The 23,500-nt window shown below is 41.6% G+C and overlaps 1 protein-coding gene across 1 annotated transcript; it reads left to right on the top strand.

Annotated features, from left to right (window-relative positions):
• Positions 1–120: 120 nt before the first annotated feature.
• On the top strand, positions 121–17,535 carry eif4eb (eukaryotic translation initiation factor 4eb). Its single transcript, NM_001139619.1, has 7 exons — positions 121–302; positions 15,040–15,143; positions 15,716–15,811; positions 15,992–16,055; positions 16,227–16,340; positions 16,494–16,633; positions 16,838–17,535. Exons 1-7 carry the CDS (start codon positions 285–287, stop codon positions 16,950–16,952), a joined length of 651 nt encoding a protein of 216 aa, NP_001133091.1. The 5' UTR covers positions 121–284; the 3' UTR covers positions 16,953–17,535.
• Positions 17,536–23,500: the final 5,965 nt, after the last annotated feature.

The following is a 23,500-nucleotide window of genomic DNA, read 5'->3' as shown; positions in this document are numbered from 1 at the left end:
ACAGTTACACTAATAAAATGTAGGCAAATACCAATATTTTAATTACTTATTTCAATAAACTTTTTTACCTATGCCCAAAGAGGACCTGTCACGTTGGAACAGGGGTGGATTCACTAGGAACCAAATAGAACCAAACGGAACGAAACGGGGAGGGAACTACCTGAATTTGTTCAATAGAAACTATCGCTTTCGTTGCAAAACGAAACTGTTTGCAACTGTTTGGACTAATGATTACACCCCAAGTCAGTCCAATGAATGTCAACGTTTACGCGAAGAATCATAAGATGGCGACCACGGAACCGGTGAGTACCTTTACCGGCCAAAATATTTAATAAAGTTTATCGGAATCCGTTTCCCAAAAATATACACTATTACTCCAAATATGGTATTAGTAGCTCAAATCTAATCACTTAGAATGAAATGCATGTTTATGGTCATATTTTCGGTTGTAGAAACTTTTTCTGCCACGACCCAAGCAGCATGGCAAAGTGAGAGGGGAATGTTCGCTAGGTTATGTGAATAGCCTTAATAATAGCTAGTATCTGGCTTGCTACCAAGCTCGGTAAACGGTGTGACAGCTGCTAAATATGCTCGATCATAAATGTTTTAATAAAATAAATAGTGCATTATATATGGTGTAACTCGCTAGGTAGTTGTCAGCTTGTGCTTTCTTGGGACTTTTTATCCCACTTCAGGCTAGTTAGCTTGCTATCTCTAGCTGATTGCCTAATAAAATTACACTGAGCTATACAGGTAATATACAACGGGTGGGTCTAATGCTGATTGATTAAAAGCGCATTCCAGCCGGTGTCTATTCCACAAGTTACCACCGGCTAAATCTATGACGTTAGAATGCCTATTTACTCCGATCCATCTGACTGGGCAATCCACTGTCTCATCAGCCCAGCCAGGCAAATTATAAACTTGATATCCACTATAAAAAGCATCTTGACATTCTCACATTGCTTTTAGACTAACATTTAGTTTAACAGCAGAGATTTGTATAAACCTTGCTGTCTGTCTCTCCGACATTTGCAATATTGTTTCAATAGTCAAATTAGATCTCCAATTGCCCCATCGTAGGCTGGACACATGACATTTTTAACAATGCTTTTTTTCCTGACTAGTTCATTGCATCCGCCGTGGAGCCCAGTTTAAGAATATTTCCATATGTCCCAGTTGCTTGCGGTAGTTTAAGTAATCACGAAAGAAACAGGCCTTATTTTAGGGCATTTTCGCCGAACGTTCTACGTCACAATGCGTGCTTTGCTATTTTTGGCAATGAGACCTGTCCTGTGATGGCAATTTTCAGACTAGCCTGGTAACTTTTGCACGTGCCTGGCTGCTGTGAGTGACGTCAGCAGCAGGCGCTCAGCTCGTGCACAGGCAGCAGCAGGCCAGGAGCAATTTCACCAAATTGCAAATCATTGTTGGCTGACTGCAGCAGCAGTAGTACGGGTTCGATGAGCCAAACCCAATGAATATAGTTGGTCACAAATGTTTGATCTTGAACAGAATTTACAACATCAATCAACATGTCACAATCAAACTTGTACAGAAAAGAGTGGGAGTCTGTACCTGAACAAATGTCAAATCATATTTTTCGCTAAGATGGCCAGTCAATTTGAGTAACGTTATGACACTGTTTAAGTTATAACACAATGACATCACAACGTCATTTAGCAACAAATCAACCTGCCTCTAGCAACTTACCCTGAAAACGAGTTTGCAACACTGGTTGGCTGACTGCAGCAGCAGTAGTATGCGTTCGACGAGACAAACCCAATGAATATAGTTGGTCACGAATGTTTGATCTTGAACAGAACTTACAACATCAATCATGTCTCAATCAAAATTGTACAGCCAGAAGTATAGAAAAGAGTGGGAGTCTGTACCTGAATTTAAAGGGTGGCTGAAGCCAGTAATTGGGGATGATTGTCGAGCATACTGTGCGTACTGCAAATCAGATATGCTTGCAAAAATGTATGACATCAAAAAACATTGTGCAACAGCAAAGCATATAAATAAATCAAAACCGTACAACCCCACAACGCAGTCTACATTACCACAGTTGGTTAAGAAAGTGGATTACTGCAAAAGCGCAGAAGCTACTATGGCAATGGCCACTGCAGAGCATTATTCCCCGCTAGCATGCGACCATTTAGGTATGGCTTGCAAAGCTGCCTTTTCAGATTCTGTGGCAGCAACATACTTCCAAATGCACAGAAATTATTTGGGGAGTACTGGCTCTTTATTTTCTCAAAAGGGTAACATCAGATGTGGGGGATGAGAAGTTCAGTCTCCTTTTGGATGAGTACACTGATGTCAGTGTCTCGAAATTCCTGGGTGTGGTGATTTGGTATTTCAGAGCTAAAAAAAAATAACCGCTGTGTCCACATTTTTCGGGTTGGTTGAATTGGAAGAGGCGATGCCAGATCAATAGCAAAGGCGGTAGTTGAGTTTCTTGAGAAGTATTACCTTAAAAAAGAGAATCTTCAGGGTATTGGCACTGATAATGCGTCCGTGATGACTGGGGTGCACAAGATTTAAAGGAAGAATGTGCATTGCCCAATTTGGTACTCATCCGCTGTGTGTGCCAGTCTTTACAATTGGCTGTCAGTGCAGCATCCAAAGAAACCATCCCTAGGAGTGTTGAGTACTTAATCAGGGAAACCTACAACTGGTTTTCGATTTCCCCAAAATAGCGCGAGGCATACAAAGCAGTGTGTGCCACCATTTAATTGTGGCCAGAAACCCCTGCAGATCACCAAAGTGTGTGCCACACGTTGGCTATCGATTGAGCCTGCGGTAACTCGTATATTGAGCCAGTGTGAAGTATTGAAACTCTACTTTGAGTTGACCAAGGCCAGTGAGCATTGCTACATGGCAGATTTGCTCCACGCCATGTACATGGACAAGACAAACTATGTCTTCCTGACATTCTTGAAATCAATCCTGTCCGAAGTACAAGTTGCAGTGAAGTCAGTTGAGGGAGAGCAAACGGATCCTGTCAAGCTTTTGGACAGTCTGGTACACCTCTTAACATCAATTTGCAGCAGAGTAGTCAACCCTATGGCAAAAATTGAGGTCCTGAAGGATGCCATTGATGGACATCTCAGTCCATCACCATACCTTGGGTACCTTTTCCAGAGCACGGTGTACCAACTCAGTCTTGCGCCAGAGGACGAAAAGGTAATTCGGAGACAGTGCATCAACTACATTGTTGCTTTAAGCAAGGAGCTGCAGGCAAGGCTCCCAGACAACCTAGACGCCTTGCAAAACATGGCTTTGTTCAGTGTTAAGGAAACGCCAAAGCACAATAAAGGCACCACTGAAATTATTAAAGTAGCTGAGCTACTAGGGTACCAGCCCCAAACAATTGATAAAATTGTTACCAACATTTTTATATATCTATTTTTTATTTTACTAGGCAAGTCAGTTAAGAACAAATTCTTATTTTCAATGACGGGCTAGGAACAGTGTGTTAACTACCTTGTTCAGGGGCAGAACGACAGATTTTTACCATGTCAGCTCGGGGATTCGATTTGCAACCTTTCGCTTACTAGTCCAATGCTCTAACCACTAGGTTACCTGCCACCCCAATGGAGAAACATCAATCTGTTTAGGTGAGACTCAACTGAAAATACAGTCAAGTTTTGGAGTGAAGTGAAGAACTACAAGGACTCTTCCGGGTCAAATCCATTTGAAGGACTGTGCAAAGCTGCACTCGCTGCCCTCTCCTTGTCACACTCAAATGTGGAGGTTGAACGGCTGTTCAGCCAAATGAGTGTGGTCAAGTCAAAGTTAAGAAAGAGAATGTCACTGCACACTCGCAACTCCATACTCCTGGTGCGGAATGGACTGAAGCTGGCTGGTGATACCTGTTACCAGCATAAACTACCAAGTGAAGTTCTGCAGCAGTTTGGCACCACAGCAGCATACAGCTTTAAGGCCACTCCATCCTCTTCTGCTGGTTCCAGCTCCGTGACAATGCAGTTGGACAGTGAAGATGAAGAGGATTTCCTTGCCAATCTATGATTCATCATATTTACAGTACGTATGCAAGGAGTGGACTTTCTGGAACTGGTGGAGACACACAACTGATGGTGGTAGTGTGCACTGCAGTGTGTGCGAGAACAGTGGCAATATCTGGAGGAAACCGTTGAGCAGCTAGCCAGCCAAGCAGCACAACGAGCTGGAGAGAGATGCCTAGCGCACACATCGTTATTTGAGTTAAGGTGCTTGTTCAATAAGATAGCATATATAACTTGTTATTAGCTTGTACCTATAGTTGTACCTATAGCTTGTACTGATATTGTTTAGGACCTTGAGCGTGGCTGAGGTGCACCCATGACCAGCTCGGAAACCAGATTGCATAACGGAGAAGGTACGGTGGGAATTGAAATGGTCGGTGATCTGTTAACTTGACTTAGAAAGGCAAGACCTTAGAAAGGCAGGGTAGGATAGATATAGGTCTGTAGCAGTTTGGGTCTAGAGTGTCTCCCCCTTTGAAGAGGGGGATGACCGCGGCAGCTTTCCAATCTTTGGGGATCTCAGACGATATGAAAGAGAGGTTCAACAGGCTAGAAATAGGGGTTGCAACAATTTCGGCAGATAATTTTAGAAAGAGAGGGTCCAGATTGTCTAGCCCGGCTGATTTGTAGGGGTTCAGATTTTGCAGCTCTTTCAGAATATCAGCTATCTGGATTTGGGTGAAGGAGAAATGGGGGAGGCTTGGGCAAGTTGCTGTGGGGGATGCAGGGCTGTTGACCGGGGTAAGGGTAGCCAGGTGGAAAGCATGGCCAGCCGTAGAAAAATGCTTCTTGAAATTCTCAATTATTGTGGATTTATCGGTGGTGATAGTGTTTCCTAGCCTCAGTGCAGTGGGCAGCTGGGAGGAGGTGCTCATATTCCCCATGGACTTTACAGTGGCCTCGGAACTTTTTGGAGTTAGTGCTACAGGATGCAAATTTCTGTTTGCAAAAGCTAGCCTTTGCTTTCCTAACTGCCTGTGTATATTGGTTCCTAACTTCCCTGAAAAGCTGCATATCGCGGTGGCTATTCGATGCTAATGCAGTACGCCACAGGATGTTTTTGTGCTGGTCAAGGGCAGTCAAGTCTGGAGTGAACCAAGGGCTATATCTGTTCCTGGTTCTACATTTTTTTGAATGTGGCATGCTTATTTAAGATGGTGAGGGACGCACTTTTAAAGAATAACCAGGCATCCGATTCTGACAGAATGAGGTCAATATCCTTCCATGATACCCGGGCCTGGTCAATTAGAAAGGCCTGCTCGCTGAAGTGTTTTAGGGAGCGTTTGACAGTGATGAGGGGTGGTCGTTTGACCGCTGACCGATTACAGGCAATGAGGCAGTGATCACTGAGATCCTGGTTGAAGACAGCAGAGGTGTATTTGGAGGGCAGGTTGGTTAGGATGATATCTATGAGGGTGCCCGTGTTTACGGATTTGGGGTTGTACCTGGTAGGTTCATTGATAATTTGTGTGCGATTGAGGGCATCAAGCTTAGATTGTAGGATGGCCGGGGTGTTAAGCATGTCCCAGTTTAGGTCACTTAACAGCACGAGCTCTGAAGATAGATGGGGGGGGCAATAAATTCACATATGGTGTCCAGGGCACAGCTGGGGGCAGAAGGTTGTCTATAGCAAGCGGCAACGGTGAGAGACTTGTTTCTGGAAATGTGGATTTTTAAAAGTAGAATCTCAAATTGTTTGGCACAGACCTGGATAGTAAGACAGAACTCTGCAGGCTATCTCTCCAGTAAATTTCAACTCTGCCCCCTTTGGCAGTTCTATATTGTCGGAAAAGGTTATAGTTAGGGATGGCAATTTCAGGGTTTTTGGTGGTCTTCCTAAGCCAGGATTCAGACACGGCTAGGACATCCGGGTTGGCAGAGTGTGCTAGGGCAGTGAATAAAACAAACTTAGGGAGGAGGCTTCTAGTGTTAACTTCTCTAGGGTAGGGGGCAGTATTTTGACGTCCGGATGAAAAGCGTGCCCGTAGTAAACTGCCTGCTACTCAGGCTCAGAAGGTAGGATATGCATATTATTAGTAGATTTAGATAGAAAAGTTTCTAAAACTGTTTGAATGATGTCTGTGAGTATAATATAACTCATATGGCAGGCAAAAACCTGTGAAAAATCCAACCAGGAAGTGTGGAAATCTGAGGTTTGTAGTTTTTCAAGTGATTGCCTATACAGTATACAGTGACTTTGGGATCATTTTGCACTTCCTAAGGCTTCCACTAGATGTCAACAGTCTTTAGAATGTTGTTTCATGCTTCTACTGTGAATAGGGAGAGAATAAGAGCTGGAAGTAGATGAGTGAGAAAATGACATGAGCTCAGTGGCATGCGCTCACGTGGGAGTTAGCTGTGTACCTTTTCTTTTTTGAAGACAAAGGTCTTGTCCGGTTGGAATATTATGGAAGATTTATGATAAAAACATCCTAAAGATTGATTCTATACATCGTTTGACATGTTTCTACGAACTGTAAAATAACTTTTTAGACTTTTCATCTGAACTTACTGCGCGAGCACAGCGCATTTGGAGAACTCGACCAAACGCGCAAACAAAAAGGAGGCATTTGGACATATATATGGACTTTATCGAAACAAATTAACATTTATTTGGGAACTGGGATTCCTGGGAGTGCATTCCGACAAAGATCATCAAAGATAAGTGAATATTTATAATATTATTTCTGAGTTTTGTTGACTCCATAAAATGGCGGGTTTGGTTTTGTGTCTGAACGCTGTACTCAGATTATTTCAAAGTTTGTTTTCGCCATAAAGCTTTTTTGAAATCTGACACAGCGGTTGCATTAAGGAGAATTTTATCTATAATTCTGTGCATAACACTTGTATCTTATCAAAGTTTATGATGAGTATTTCTGTAAATTGATGTGCTCATTCACCGGAATTTTTGGGAGGCAAAACATTTCTGAACATTACACGCCAATGTAAAATGGGGTTTTTGGATATAAATATGAACTTGATCGAGCAAAACATACATGTATTGTGTAACATGAAGTCCTATGAGTGCCATCTGATGAAGATCTTCAAAGGTTAGTGATTAATTGTAGCTGAATTTCTGGCTTTTGTGACGCCTCTCCTTGCTTGGAAAATGGCTGTGTGGTTTTTCTTGTCTTGGTGCTGTCCTAACATAATCTAATGCTATGCTTTCGCCGTAAAGCCTTTTTGAAATCGGACAATGTGGTTGGATTAATGAGAAGTTCATCTTTAAAATGGTGTAAAATAGTTGTATGTTTGAGAAATTTGAATTATGAGATTTTTGTTGTTTTGAATTTGGCCCCCTGCTATTTCACTGGCTGTTGGCAGTGTGTCCCGCCGGTGGGACGCTAGCGTCCCACATACCCCAGACAGGTTAGCTAAGGTGTTATGCAGACATAAGCACACTTGGCACCATCGAGGTGCAGAAGTTTAAATTTCTACACAAGTTGTTATTTTTCAGTTTCGTCCTTAGAACAAATTGTGGTGATAAAATAGAAAGGAATAATTTTTTTTGGTGCCATTTAGGCTAAATGGAAAAATCTTAAGTGTCACTCGAATCAAGACAGGCTCTGCTCACGCTAGTGTTCCAGTTTAGCCAATGTTCTTTTGCCATTTTTCAGCCTTGGGTGAATTTTGACTCGTTCTATTGTCCAGCCTACCCATAGTAATGAACGTGTATGGGTCAGATGTCGGGATTAGACAGACAGGCAGGCAGCATTTCTCAGCCAGTTGAAATCATGAATCAGCTGCCATCATTTTTCATGGATATTTATTTATATCCATGAAAAATGCTCAAAAAAATAAAGGGAACACTCTTACATCTAGACGTTCCGCTAGCGGAACACCTGCTCCAATATCCAATGATAGGCGTGGCGCGAATTACAAATTCCTCAAAAATACAAAAACTTCAATTTTTCAAACATATGACTATTTCACAGCATTTTAAAGACAAGACTCTCCTTTATCTAACCACACTGTCCGATTTCAAAAAGGCTTTACAGCAAAAGCAAAACATTAGATTATGTCAGCAGAGTACCAAGCCAGAAATAATCAGACACCCATTTTTCAAGCTAGCATATAATGTCACAAAAACCCAGAAGACAGCTAAATGCAGCACTAACCTTTTGATGATCTTCATCAGATGACACACCTAGGACATTATGTTATACAATACATGCATGTTTTGTTCAATCAAGTTCATATTTATACTGTAAGTCGCTCTGGATAAGAGCGTCTGCTAAATGACTAAAATGTAAATGTAAATGTAAATATCAAAAAACAGCTTTTTACATTAGCATGTGACGTTCAGAACTAGCATACTAACTACAAACTTCCGGGGAATTTGCTAACAATTTACTAAATTACTCACGATAAACGTTCACAAAAAGCATAACAATTATTTTAAGAATTATAGATACAGAACTCCTCTATGCACTCGATATGTCCGAATTTAAAATAGCTTTTTGGTGAAAGCACATTTTGCAATATTCTAAGTACATAGCCCAGCCATCACGGGCTAGCTATTTAGACACCCGGCAAGTTTAGCCTTCACCAAAATCAGATTTACTATTATAAAAGTTTAATTACCTTTTGTTGTCTTCGTCAGAATGCACTCCCAGGACTGCTACTTCAATAACAAATGTTGGTTTGGTCCAAAATAATCCATCGTTATATCCGAATAGCGGCGTTTTGTTTGTGCGTCCCAGGCACTATCCGAAATGGTAAATCAGGGACGCGCGCATGGCGCAAATCGTGACAAAAAATTTCTAAATATTCCATTACCGTACTTCGAAGCATGTCAACCGCTGTTTAAAATCAATTTTTATGCAATTTATCTTGTAAAAAAGCGATAATATTCCGACCGGGAATCTCCTTTTCGGCAAACAGAGGAAAAATCACAAAGACGGGGGCGGCCAGGGCACGCGCCTAAGCCCACAGTCCCTTGATCGGCCACTTGAGAAAGGCGATAATGTGTTTCAGCCTGGGGCTGGGATGACGACATTCAGGTTTTTCCCGGGCTCTGAGCGCCCATGGAAGACGTAGGAAGTGTCACGTTAGAGCAGAGATCCTTTGTAAAAGATAGAGTCAGACAGGCCACTTCCTGTAAAGGAATCTCTCAGGTTTTGACCTGCCATTTGAGTTCTGTTATACTCACAGACACCATTCAAACAGTTTTAGAAACTTTGGAGTGTTTTCTATCCAAAGCCAATAATTATATGCATATTCTAGTTACTGGGCAGGAGTAGTAACCAGATTAAATCGGGTACGTTTTTTATCCAGCCGTGAAAATACTGCCCCCTAGCCATAACAGGTTAAACAACACAATGTAACTCCAAGTCAATCACACTTCTGTGAAATCAAACTGTCCACTTCGGAAGCAACACTGATTGACAATAAATTTCACATGCTGTTGTGCAAATGGAATAGACAACAGGTGGAAATTATAGGCAATTAGCAAGACACCCCCAATAAAGGAGTGGTTCTGCAGGTGGTAACCACAGACCACTTCTCAGTTCCTATGCTTCCTGGCTGATGTTTTGGTCACTTTTGAATGCTGGCGGTGCTTTCACTCTAGTGGTAGCATGAGACGGAGTCTACAACCCACATAAGTGGCTCAGGTAGTGCAGCTCATCCAGGATGGCACATCAATGCGAGCTGTGGCAAGAAGGTGTGCTGTGTCTGTCAGCGTAGTGTCCAGAGCATGGAGGCGCTACCAGGAGACAGGCCAGTACATCAGGAGACGTGGAGGAGGCCGTAGGAGGGCAACAACCCAGCAGCAGGACCGCTACCTCCGCCTTTGTGCAAGGAGGAGCACTGCCAGAGCCCTGCAAAATGACCTCCAGCAGGCCACAAATGTGCATGTGTCTGCTCAAACGGTCAGAAACAGACTCCATGAGGGTGGTATGAGGGCCCGATGTCCACAGGTGGGGGTTGTGCTTACAGCCCAACACCGTGCAGGACGTTTGGCATTTGCCAGAGAACACCAAGATTGGCAAATTCGCCACTGGCGCCCTGTGCTCTTTACAGATGAAAGCAGGTTCACACTGAGCACATGTGACAGTCTGGAGACACCGTGGAGAACGTTCTGCTGCCTGCAACATCCTCCAGCATGACCGGTTTGGCGGTGGGTCAGTCATGGTGTGGGGTGGCATTTCTTTGGGGGGCCGCACAGCCCTCCATGTGCTCGCCAGAGGTAGCCTGACTGCCATTAGGTACCGAGATGAGATCCTCAGACCCCTTATGAGACCATATGCTGGTGCGGTTGGCCCTGGGTTCCTCCTAATGCAAGACAATGCTAGACCTCATGTGGCTGGAGTGTGTCAGCAGTTCCTGCAAGAGGAAGGCATTGATGCTATGGACTGGCCCGCCCGTTCCCCAGACCTGAATCCAATTGAGCACATCTGGGACATCATGTCTCGCTCCATCCACCAACGCCACGTTGCACCACAGACTGTCCAGGAGTTGGCGGATGCTTTAGTCCAGGTCTGGGAGGAGATCCCTCAGGAGACCATCCGCCACCTCATCAGGAGCATGCCCAGGCATTGTAGGGAGGTCATACAGGCACGTGGAGGCCACACACACTACTGAGTCTCATTTTTACTTGTTTTAAGGACATTACATCAAAGTTGGATCAGCCTGTAGTGTGGTTTTCCACTTTAATGTTGAGTGTGACTCCAAATCCAGACCTCCATGGGTTGATAAATTGGATTTCCATTGATTATTTTTGTGTGATTTTGTTGTCAGCACATTCAACTATGTAAAGAAAAAAGTATTGAATAAGATTATTTCATTCATTCAGATCTAGGATGTGTTATTTTAGTGTTCCCTTTATTTTTTTGAGCAGTGTATATATCACACACACACACACACACACACACACACACACACACACACACACACACACACACACACAAAGAAAATGTGTTCTCAACTGACTTGCCTAGTTAAATAAAGGTTACATTAATAAAATAAATACAGTTCCAGACACTTGTAGAATCAATGTCAAGGTGCATTGAAGCTGTTCTGGCTCGTGGTCGCCCTGCGCCCTATTAAGAAACTTTGTTGGTGTTTCCTTTATTTCGGCAGTTACCTGTACATTCTTGGTATACAGTCGGAAACAAAGTACTGCAAAAACATGGAAAGTTCCCTTACAAGCCAGAATGTTGAAAAAAAAATACATTTGAACTTATTCTACCGGTTGTCGGTGTGGTTGGTCCTTCTGCTGGTTGACATTTGAGACAAAATATCCACAGGAAAGTATTATTTACCAGACTTTTTAGAGTGCCAGTACAGCCTTTGAAATTTCTATCACCTGGCATATATACGCAAAACCATGTAAACACATGCAAGACTTTGGTTGGCATGAATCGCGGGCATGTGCTTCCGTCTTGTGCACGTGCCCAGAACATTATGAGTGGGGCGGGGGAGCATAACATTTTGAACCTTAAATCGATGCAAGTTGAATTTTTTTCAATGTAATTATGATGGTTCAACTCTTTAAATGCTTCAGCTCAGGTTTGGTACATTTCCCTGTTCAAATAAATCAATTACAAAAGTCGTGTTACAGTGTTTGCGTTCAAGGTCAGGATGTTATGTAAGGGTATTAGCATACAGCAGCAAATTCACTTAAGCGTCATCCAGAGTCTGAATTATACCATGACAGTCGGGGAGTCTTTTTTTTATAGGACCTATACTATTTTTTATGGGCTTTATATTAAAGACAATTTAAAAACCCCTAGAGTCAATGTCCCCACAGAAATATAATTAGCATAATACAACAATCCCCATAGAAATGTCTGTTTAAGCTAGATGTTTATTTGCATGGGCTGCGTCTCAATCCACCGCATCCGCCATTGTCAGACTTCCACATCAGCGGTGGAGGGTGGCAGAGTTACAGTAGTGTTTGTCAGACCAGGAGACATCCCTAAAATCAGTGTTCTTACAAACGTCTTGTGTCCGAACAATTTGGCAAACAAACTATTTACGACCTCTCTATGGATCGATGAGACTCACGAACATGATAGTGTTCGCCGTTTGGCTCTACGACCCCCACAAGCTTCTAAAGTCGGTTCAGCCGATCTGCCAACTTCTGTCTGTAGCATCCAAGCAGTTTGCGCTACACACTAATATGACCCCTTCATGGAAAGGTGTTTTGCTCTAGGACAACCCCCAATTCTCAAGACTCTGAAGGTAGCCCAGTACCAGTAAGAAATTCAATAATGAATGGAAGTATATAGGCTATGGAAGTAGTTTAGTGCCAAAAAAGGGGGGTTTAAAATCATTCCGGATCTTTCATATCTCTCAAAACAACTTCCTTTAGATTTTTTTTTACTCTGTTTTTCCATTATACAGTGCATTCGGAAAGTATTCAGACCCCTTCATTTTGCCCACATTTTGTTATGTTAGTCTCATTCTGAAATTGATTAAATTGTTCATCTTTCCCTCAATCCTAACTAGCCTCCCAGTCCCTGCCGCTCGAAAAACATCCCCATGCTACCACCACCATGATTCAACGTAGGGATGCTGTTGGCCAGTACCCCTTCCCATGATCTGTGTCTCTGAGCTCTACGGACAATTCCTTCGACCTCATGGCTTGGTTTTTGCTTTGACATGCACTGTCAACTGTTGGACCTTATATAGACAGGTGTGTGCCTTTCCAAATCATGTCCAATCAATAAAATCTTCCATAGGTGGACTTCAATCAAGTTGTAAAAACATCTTAAGGATGATCAATGGAGACAGGATGCACCTGAGCTCAATTTCGAGTCTAATAGCAAACGGTCTGAATACTTATGTAAATAAGGAATGTCTTTTTTTTTTATTTGAGCAAAAAATTCTAAACTTGTTTTTGCTTTGTCATTATGGGGTATTGTGTGTAGATTGAGGGGAAAAAAGATTTAATCCATTTTAGAATACGGCTGTAACGTAACAAAATGGGGAAGGGGTTTGAATACTTCCCGAATGCACTGTAATTGTTTGACGTATGTGAGGGCAGGAGGTCCTGTATAAACATAAACTCACTTCCATGACAACTTCTTTCACAACAGCAAAAAGTAAAAAGTATGTTTGCTCTGACTTCTGCGGAGTCCGCATTGCAGTAAATGCTGTACGGCCACTGCAGACGTCAGATTGAGCATATAGAGCCTTTAAGAGTTAAACCTCTAGAGCAGGGTTATTTAACTTTGGAAATGTATTACCTTTTAATGTGTCATGAACACAACCAGTCATGATGTTTTCATCTGATTGTCAAACAAATCACTTCAAAAAGTAGGTTACCTGCGCACGTTCATCTTAAGTGGATAGCTCTCTAGGGCACGTGGGACGGTAGCGTCCCACCTCGCCAACAGCCAGTCAAATAGCAGAGCGCCAAATTCAAAACAACAAAAATCTTATAATTTAAATTTCTCACACATACAAGTAATATACACCATTTTAAAGATAATCTTCTCGTTAATCCAACCACTGTGTCCGATTTCAAAAAGGCTTTACGGCGAAAGCATAGCATTAGATTATGTTAGGACAGCACCAAGACAAGAAAAACCACACAGCCATTTTCCAAGCAAGGAGAGGCGTCACAAAAGCCAGAAATACAGCTAAAATTAATTACATTTACATTTACGTCATTTAGCAGACGCTCTTATCCAGAGCGACTTACAAATTGGTGCATTCACCTTATGATATCCAGTGGAACAACCACTTTACAATAGTACATTTATATTTTTTTGGGGGGGGGGAGGGTGAGGGGGGTTAGAAGGATTACTTAATCCTATCCCAGGTATTCCTTAAAGATATTCCTTAAAGAGGTGGGGTTTCACTAACCTTTGATCTTCATCAGATGGCACTCATAGGACTTCATGTTACACAATACATGTATGTTTTGCTCGATCAAGTTCATATTTATATCCAAAAACCCCATTTTACATTGGCGTGTAATGTTCAGAAATGTTTTGCCTCCCAAAAATTCCGGTGAATGAGCACATCAATTTACAGAAATACTCATCATAAACTTTGATAAACGATACAAGTGTTATGCACAGAATTACAGATAAACTTCTCCTTAATGCAACCGCTGTGTCCATTTGTTTCGATAAAGTCCATATATATGTCCAAATACCTCCTTTTTGTTTGCGCGTTTGGTCGAGTACTCCAAATGCACTGTGCTCGCGCAGTAAGTTCAGACGAAAAGTCAAAAAGGTTATATTATAGTTCGTAGAAACATGTCAAACGATGTATAGAATCAATCTTTAGGATGTTTTTATCATAAATCTTCCATAATATTCCAACCGGACAAGACCTTTGTCTTCAAAAAGAAAAGGAACACAGCTAACTCACACGTGAGCGCATGCCACAGAGCTCATGTCATTTTCTCACTCATCTACTTCCAGCTCTTATTCTCTCCCTATTCACAGTAGAAGCATGAAACAACATTCTAAAGACTGTTGACATCTAGTGGAAGCCTTAGGAAGTGCAAAATGATCCCAAAGTCACGGTATACTGTATAGGCAATCACTTGAAAAACTACAAACCTCAGATTTCCACACTTCCTGATTGGATTTTTCTCAGGTTTTTGCCTGCCATATGCGTTCTGTTATACTTACACACATCATTCAAACAGTTTTAGAAACTTCAGTGTTTTCTATCCAAATCTACTAATAATATGCATATCCTACCTTCTGAGCCTGAGTAGCAGGCAGTTTACTACGGGCACGCTTTTCATCCGGACGTCAAAATACTGCCCCCTACCCAAGAGAGGTTAAATAATGTTGGACCATCTATGTGATTAGTGTCTATATAAAGTTTTAAAAAAATAGAATATGTTGCAAAAGAAACTTCCGTCCGAGGTCATGAGGAAAAGCATACAAACATCACGTTTCATTGATTGTTACCTATACTCACCATCAACCCAGCTTTGTATTACAAAAAAACTACAAAAAACATGCCAATGACCCAAGGCATGACAGTCCTGCAAGGTCACGCTTCTTACTTGTTTCAAATTGTTTTCCACTAGGAGATCAATTTAAATCCCCAACATGCTGAAGGAGGAGAAGAAGCAGAGACTGGTCAGGAGATAGTGAGCCCTGAGAGCTATATCAAACACCCCCTCCAGAACAAGTAAGCTGACCCAGGCTACTGCTCTTTAAAAACCCTTGTTCATACAGGCTGCTGCTGCGTTGTAAGGAAACTTTTCATGCAAAATGCCTCCGGGGAGTTGTTTTCTGTAAGAGTGGTGGATATTCATCTGATGTAAAGTATCACGTAGATCCCACCAGTTTTCAGTGTTGCACAGCTGCCAATGCAAAGCACCAATTCAATCTTGTGTGTTACCTCTTTGAGTTTGCATCCCCCCAGGTCTCAGGCATGGTGAATTCACAGTAGTGGTATCATGACCCAAACCTAAAGATGTGACTTTGGCTTATGAGTGTTTATACCACCAAGCTGAGGCTGTCTGTGTGTGATTACCAACCATGCATTGCCCTTATTGCAATCAAGCGCAGTTGAATTGCCTAAGGATTTTACACTGAATGAATGTCACAAAGCAATGAACCGTGTCAATGTTTTTCCCCTCATCCATAAGGTCCTAATTTGCTTTGAGGCTTATAGGCTGTTGATTACATTTGTTTAGCATGCGTTTAATTAGCCAGTGTTTACCTTATGCAAATCCCATTTCTGTTTTGCCCCAACAGATGGTCTCTTTGGTTCTTCAAAAATGATAAGACCAAAACATGGCAGGCGAACCTCTGCCTCATCTCCACATTTGACACTGTTGAAGATTTCTGGGCGTAAGAATCAATAAGACTAAAGTTGTTCTTGTTTTGTGATGACAAGGATTGAATGAATATGAAAAGGATGATTTGCGATTATACCAAAATTGGTCTTCATTCATCATCTTGATAGCATTCAGTTGTCAATAATACACTGCAATTGTGTATTGTACTTACGAAATTATCTTGTCATTTCAGTCTCTATAATCATATTCAGTTGTCAAGCAATCTGATATCTGGATGCGACTACTCCCTCTTTAAGGTAGGTTTGTTGCATTTCAAAAAGAAGACAAGGAACTCATTTTATTCCATGTTACTACATGGTATCTTTGCAACTTAATTAAGAATTGTACCTGGAAGAAAGTTGTTCAGGACTGTTCAGCCATGGCCTTGTTAATGCAAGTAAAGCAGTGTCTCTTCTCTGGTGTGACAGGATGGCATTGAGCCCATGTGGGAGGATGAGCGGAACAAGCGCGGAGGGCGCTGGCTGATCACTCTCAGCAAGCAGCAGAGGAGACAAGACCTGGACCGCTTCTGGCTAGAAACCGTGAGTTAGTGTGTGTGTGTGGGGGCGTGCAGACAATTTGGAATGAAATGCAACCTTGACCTTCTCCCTGTGTGGCTGGATTAAGGAATTCTGTGATGCCACTGAAATGTTAATGTGTGGATCCATATTTTTCCTGACACTTCACCTGTCCAGCTTCTCTGCCTTGTTGGGGAGACTTTTGATGACTATAGTGACGAAGTGTGCGGAGCAGTAGTCAATATTCGCTCGAAAGGAGACAAAATCGCCATCTGGACGGCAGATTTTGACAACAGGGAAGCCATAACACACATCGGGTAAGTTAGATCAATGTGAAGTCAATGTTTGTTAGTTATCACTCCAACTTTGATCAGGACTCAGGAAAATGCGCTGACTTACTAAAGTGTGTATAGTCTTAGTATTTGTAAATTATTTTGGGCTTGGTTAAATTACTAAGATCCAATACCAAAAAGTTTGTTGCTACCACCTCCCTTCAAATATGGCAATCTGTGTGACAACAGGAGAGTGTATAAGGAGCGCTTGGGAATCCCCATCAAGATGACCATTGGCTACCAGTCACACTCTGACACCGCCACCAAGAGCGGCTCCACCACCAAAAACAAGTTTGTGGTCTGAAAATGCACCAAATGCCTTGTCTATAACATTTTTGGGGGTCTACATTTCATTGTGGGTGCATTTGTTTACGGAGCTGCAATGACTGCGTGACACAGTCTTGGAAAAACTCATGACTATATACAAAACCTTCAACAGAACCGTCCTGGACCTAAAATCAGGCAACACTTTCACAACACTACTTTCTCTGGAAACCCCCACACACACACAAAGACACCTGCCATAGCCACACAGGTGAACATGCAAACATCAAAACGCAAATGAATACCATTCATAGAAATGTAAGATGTTCAGAGTGCTCTTATAAAGAAAATTATTTTGTTGATTTATTTAATGGCAGGGAATTAATTTGATATTTAAAAAGTCAACATTTCTCTGTGCCCTTATACAGTATTGTAATTGCTGTTATCCTTAATTATGTTACGCCATTTTAATTTATTATACCAATTAGCTTTTTAGCTATTTTTAAACTTGTTCTGTGCTATGGCCCTAAACTTCAAGTGGATGTAATCAAGACTTTCTTATCATGTCATGAATCAATTAGTCTGTGTTAACATGATTAAAACTTTGGGTTTGCAATTCAAAAGAATCTGTTTTTATATTGTGGAGTACTTTTTGCAACTTGTTATTTGTACATTCCTTGTTAGAAATGGTTTTATATTTGACTTACAGTGATGCTTTTTTGCAAAGTATACATTTATTAGTGATTGCTTTTGATCTTCTGCCTACAATGGAAACAGCACTAATGATTCTTTAGTTATTCTGTGACTTCGGATAATTTTTTATAATATTATATATAGTATGATATAATATATGCCATTTCAACCCCAGGAACCACCAGGAAATAATCTCTCTCTATGCCACTTGTAATTGCCATAGCTCTTTGGCCCATCCAGTAACAACCATCCTGTAGCCCCTAAGGACTTCATGTAGAGCTGGATAATGTATAAAGCCATAAGCAGTAGTAGCTACACCTACAGTATATCACCGGTTGCAGCATATCATGACAGCCTACAACAATGGCAACCTATACAGTGAGGGGGAAAAAGTATTTGATCCCCTGCTGATTGTGTACGTTTGCCCACTGACAAAGAAATGATCAGTCTATACATTTAATGGTAGGTTTATTTGAACAGTGAGAGACAGTATAAAAAAACAAAAAAATCCAGAAAAACGCATGTCAAAAATGTTATAAAATGATTTGCATTTTAATGAGGGAAATAAGTATTTGACCCCTCTGCAAAACAGGATTTAGTACTTGGTGGCAAAACCCTTGTTGGCAATCACAGAGGTCAGACGTTTCTTGTAGTTGGCCACCAGGTTTGCACACATCTCAGGAGGGATTTTGTCCCGCTCCTCTTTGCAGATCTTCTCCAAGTCATTAAGGTTTTGAGGCTGACGTTTGGCAACTCGAACCTTCAGCTCCCTCCACAGATTTTCTATGGGATTAAGGTCTGGAGACTGGCTAGACCACTCCAGAACCTTAATGTGCTTCTTCTTCAGCCACTCCTTTGTTGCCTTGGCCATGTGTTTTGGGTCATTGGCATGCTGGAATACCCATCCACGACCCATTTTCAATGCCCTGGATGAGGGAAGGAGGTTCTCACCCAAGATTTGACGGTACATGGCCCTGTTCATCGTCCCTTTGATGCGGTGAAGTTGTCCTGTCTCCTTAGCAGAAAAACACCCCCAAAGCATAATGTTTCCACCTCCATGTTTGACGGTGGAGATGGTGTTCTTGGGGTCATAGGCAGCATTCCTCCTCCTCCAAACACAGTGAGTTGAGTTGATGCCAAAGAGCTCCATTTTGGTCTCATCTGACCACAACACTTTCACCCAGTTGTCCTCTGAATCATTCAGATGTTCATTGGCAAACTTCAGACGGGCATGTATATGTGCTTTCTTGAGCAGGGGGACCTTGCGGGCGCTGCAGGATTTCAGTCCTTCACGGCGTAGTGTGTTACCAATTGTTTTCTTGGTGACTATGGTCCCAGCTGCCTTGAGATCATTGACAAGATCCTCCCGTGTAGTTCTGGGCTGATTCCTCACCGTTCTCATGATCATTGCAACTCCACGAGGTGAGATCTTGCATGGAGCCCCAGGCCGAGGGAGATTGACAGTTCTTTTGGGTTTCTTCCATTTGCGAATAATCGCACCAACTGTTGTCACCTTCTCACCAAGCTGCTTGGCGATGGTCTCGTAGCCCATTCCAGCCTTGTGTAGGTCTACGATCTTGTCCCTGACATCCTTGGAGAGCTCTTTGGTCTTGGCCATGGTGGAGAGTTTGGAATCTGATTGATTGATTGCTTCTGTGGACAGGTGTCTTTTTATACAGGTAACAAGCTGAGATTAGGAGCACTCCCTTTAAGAGTGCTCCTAATCTCAGACACCTGGGAACCAGAAACCTTTCTGCTTGAGAGGGGGTCAAATACTTATTTCCCTCATTAAAATGCAAATCATTTTATAACATTTTTAACATGCGTTTTTCTGGATTTTTTTGTTGTTATTCTGTCTCTCACTGTTCAAATAAACCTACCATTAAAATTATAGACTGATAATTTCTTTGTCAGTGGGCAAACGTACAAAATCAGCAGGGGATCAAATACTTTTTTTCCCTCACTGTAACATTGTCATGGTCACCAAATCAGAGCTTTCAAATACTTTCCATTTCATAAAAGTATAATGAGTTGCCATTATGTCAGGCATGTTTCATTCTTATTACTTACTTTTCATAACCGCTCTTCAACATTCATACAATATTTTATGAATTTGGTTATTTTATTCGCAATGCAGTAATAAACTGAGTTTTACAATTGAGTTTTAAGTATTATCCAATTGCTTTAATGTGAGGGTCAGTGATTTACTTTTTTGAAGTCACCTTGAAGTTTCATCTCTTCCCTCTAGAGGGTGCTGTTACCCCATTTTGAAGCGCAGCCAGTCATTGTAATAGGTGCTTATTTGACCAACCAGTATGGGACCTTGATTGTCAGTTCTCCACAGACCAAAATCTACAACATAAAACTAGACCTAAAAATGTATACCAGATCCAATGATGGCAATTAACATTTAGGCTTTCTGCTAAGGTTACTAATCACAAATGGGCAAGGCTACAATTTAGAACATTGCTCCCACAGTGGGTGTCTTGTCCAGAGGTGTTATTTTGACATGGAGACTTATTTGACTCACAGACATTACAAAGGCCAACAAAAACAAACCCACACTTTATTTCAAGGGTACCTACATAAGGAGGACTTTTAAACCCATTAGTAAACCATATACTTCATTCCAAAGCAGTACATAAACATTTCATTAATCCTAGTACTTTGGCATTACTGTCAGTACTGCGGATATTAGCATACAAGCACAAGAAAAATTCCCTTTTAAAGAGTTTTTTTATTTTATTTTATTTAACCTTTATTTAACCAGGAAGGGCTCATTTGAGATTTAAAATCTATTTTTCAAGAGCGTCCTGGCCAAGATAGGCAGCGCCAAGTCATTACAAAAATTAGACAAACAACATGAAAAACTACAAGTACTCTAGTAAAAACCATAGAATTCACAAGAGTATAACAAAATCAAAAACAGCAAATTAAAAACATTGACATGTCAGGGAATCAGTCCCAAGATCATTCATCAGTGATTTAAAAATACCAATCGGGACAAGTTCTTCCAGTTTAAAAGTATTTTGTAAGGCGTTCCAAGACGATGGCGCAGAGTACTTAAATGCCCTTTTACCAAATTCAGTTCGGACATTTGGAACAGTTAGCAGGATAAAGTCCAGCGAACGAAGAGAGTACCCACCACATTTCTGAACAATAAAAATGCCCAAATAAAAAGGTAGTAAACCCAAAATGGCTTTGTAAATAAAAGTATAGCAGTGACTGAGCCTACGAGTGACTAGAGAAGGCCAGCCAATCCTGGTATACAAAGTGCAGTGGTGCGTAAGGGTTTTGCAGTTTAAAATACATCTCAAAGTTCCATGGTAAAGGGTGTCAATTGATCTCAAACACTGAGCATTCATATATAAAATATCCCCATAGTCTTGTAAAGGCATAAATGTAGCTGATACTAGCCTCCTTCTGGCTTCAAAAGAAAAACGGGCCTTATTCCTAAAATAAAATCCCAATTTCAGCTTCAATTTTTTTGTAAGTTGTTGAATATGCATTTTAAAAGAGAGGCCATCATCAATCAAAATTCCAAGATATTTATGAGGTTACAACCTCAATCTCCTTGCCCTGACAGGTAGTAATAGGTGAAAGGTTCAGAGGTCTATTTCTTGCTTTAGAAAACACCATTAGTTTAGTTTTGTCAGTATTGAGGATAAGCTTCAATTGACACAAGGTATGTTGAACAGTATAAAAAGCAGTTTGCAAGTTCTGGAAAACTTTTGTAAGAGATGAGGCACAACAGTAAATAACAGTATCATCAGCATAAATATGAAGTTGTGCATTTTGGACATTTTTGTCTAAATTATTTATATAAATAGTGAATAAGAGAGGACCAAGTACAGAGCCTTGGGGCACACCATTAAAGACAGACAATTTAACAGACCTAAGCCCATCAAATTGAGTGCACTATCAGACAGTTAACAAACCATGCAACTGCATGCTCTGAAAGACCTACACTTGACAATCTCTGCCTTAGTATAGCATGATCAACTGTATCAAAAGCCTTAGAGAGATCAATAAAAAGTGAGACACAATGCTGTTTTTTGTCAAGAGCTTCAGTGATATAATTTAAAACCTTCATGGCTGCTGTAATTCTATTCCATTCTGTATTTGTATTGTAGGTTATAGTGGAGAGGGTGACAGCTGATCATTTTACAGAGAGTCTGGTTGGAGCTTTCATTTCACTCCCACTAGTGTGAAGATTAATGGTAAGATTTGTTATATGAGATTATGGGAATAGAAAGGATAATCAGAGAAGCACTTAAGGATTTAATATAATGACTTAGACATAGACATGAAACATATGGGAGATCTAATGAGCTGAAATCATCAACACCTACACTGCCTAGGAATACAGGTAACTGCCAAAATAAAGGAAACCCTAACATAGAGTGTCTTAATACGGTGTTTGGCCACCACGAGCTGCCAGAACAGCTTCAATGCTCTTTGGCATACTGTAGATTCTACAAGTGTCTGGAACTCTCTTGGAGGGATGCGATGCGACACCACCGTTCTTCCACAAGAAATTCCATAATTTTGTGTTTTGTTGATGGTGGTAAAAAACGCTGTCTGAGACGCCGCTCCAGAATCTCCCATAAGTTTCATTTGGGTTGAGATCTGGTGACTGACACACACACACTTTAAACCCCCTATGCTCCTTTGAGACCCCTCTTTCAAATTCACTGAGATCTCTTCTAGCCATGGTGAGCAAAATAATGGGCAACGGGACATTTTTACCCATGACCCTAATTGCTTAATTAACTCACCTGCTTTCAATATACTTTATCCCTCATTTACTTGTTTCCTTTGGCAGTTACCTAACGCCATAGGTAATGACTTTATTGACTCACCACATACAGTGCAATCAAAGTATTCAGACCTCTGGACTTTTTCCACGTTTATTTTAGGTTACAGCCTTCTTCATAAATCGTTTTTTCCCCTCATCAATCCACATACAGTGCGCCATAATGACAAGGCAATAACTGTTTGTTTTGTCATTTATAATTTAAAAAATTAAAAAAACAGATCACATTTACGTAAGTATTCAGACCCTTGACTCAGTACTTTGTTGAAGCACCTTTGGCAGCGATTACAGCCTTGAGTCTTCTTGGGTATGACGCTACAAGCTTGGCACACCTGTATTTGGGGTGTTTCTCCCGTTCTTCTCAGCAAATCCTCTCAATCTCTATCAGGTTGGATGGGCAACTTCGCTGCACAGCTATTTTCAGGTCTCTCCAAAGATGATAGATTGGGTTCAAGTTTGGGCTCTGGCTGGGCCACTCAAGGACATTCAGAGACTTGTCCTGAAGCAACTCCTGCGTTTTCTTGGCTGTGTGCTTAGGGTCGTTTCCTGTTGGAAGGTGAACCTTCACCAAGTCTGAGATCCTGAGCACTCTGGAGCAGGTTTTCATCAAGGATCTCTCTCTGTACTTTGATCCATTCATCTTTCCCTCGATCCTGACTAGTCTCCCAGTCCTTGCTGCTGAAAAACATCCCCACAGCATGATGCTGCAACCACCATTCTTCACCATAGGGATGGTGCTAGGTTTCCTCCAGATGTGATGTTTGGCATTCAGGCTAAATAATTCATTATTGGTTTCATCAGACCAGAGAATTTTGTTTCTCATGCTCTGAGAGTCCATTAAATGCCTTTTTGGCAAACTCCAAGCGGGCTGTCGTGCCTTTTACTGAGGAGTGGCTTCCATCTGGCCGCTCTACCATAAAGGCCTGATTGGTGGAGTGCTGCAGAGATGGTTGTCCTTCTGGAAGGTTCCCCCATCTCCACAGAGGAAGTCTGGAGCTCTGTCAGAGTGACCATCGGGTTCTTGGTCACCTCCCTGACCAAGGCCCTTCTCCCCGAATTGCTCAGTTTGGCCGGGCGGC

This window comes from Salmo salar, chromosome 09, assembly GCF_965601325.2.
Source record: "Salmo salar chromosome 09, fSalSal1, whole genome shotgun sequence".
NCBI classification, from domain to species: Eukaryota; Metazoa; Chordata; class Actinopteri; order Salmoniformes; family Salmonidae; genus Salmo; species Salmo salar.
Note: the sequence above shows the minus strand (reverse complement) of the source record. Positions and strands in the feature narration are given on the sequence as shown.

What these genes read in the sequence shown, in the direction of transcription:
- eif4eb (NM_001139619.1), top strand. An exon ending in ACTGTTGAAGATTTCTGGGC is followed by an intron (nt 15,812 to 15,991) that starts GTAAGAATCAAT and finishes TTGTCATTTCAG; the next exon opens with TCTCTATAATCATATTCAGT. An exon ending in GCGACTACTCCCTCTTTAAG is followed by an intron (nt 16,056 to 16,226) that starts GTAGGTTTGTTG and finishes CTGGTGTGACAG; the next exon opens with GATGGCATTGAGCCCATGTG.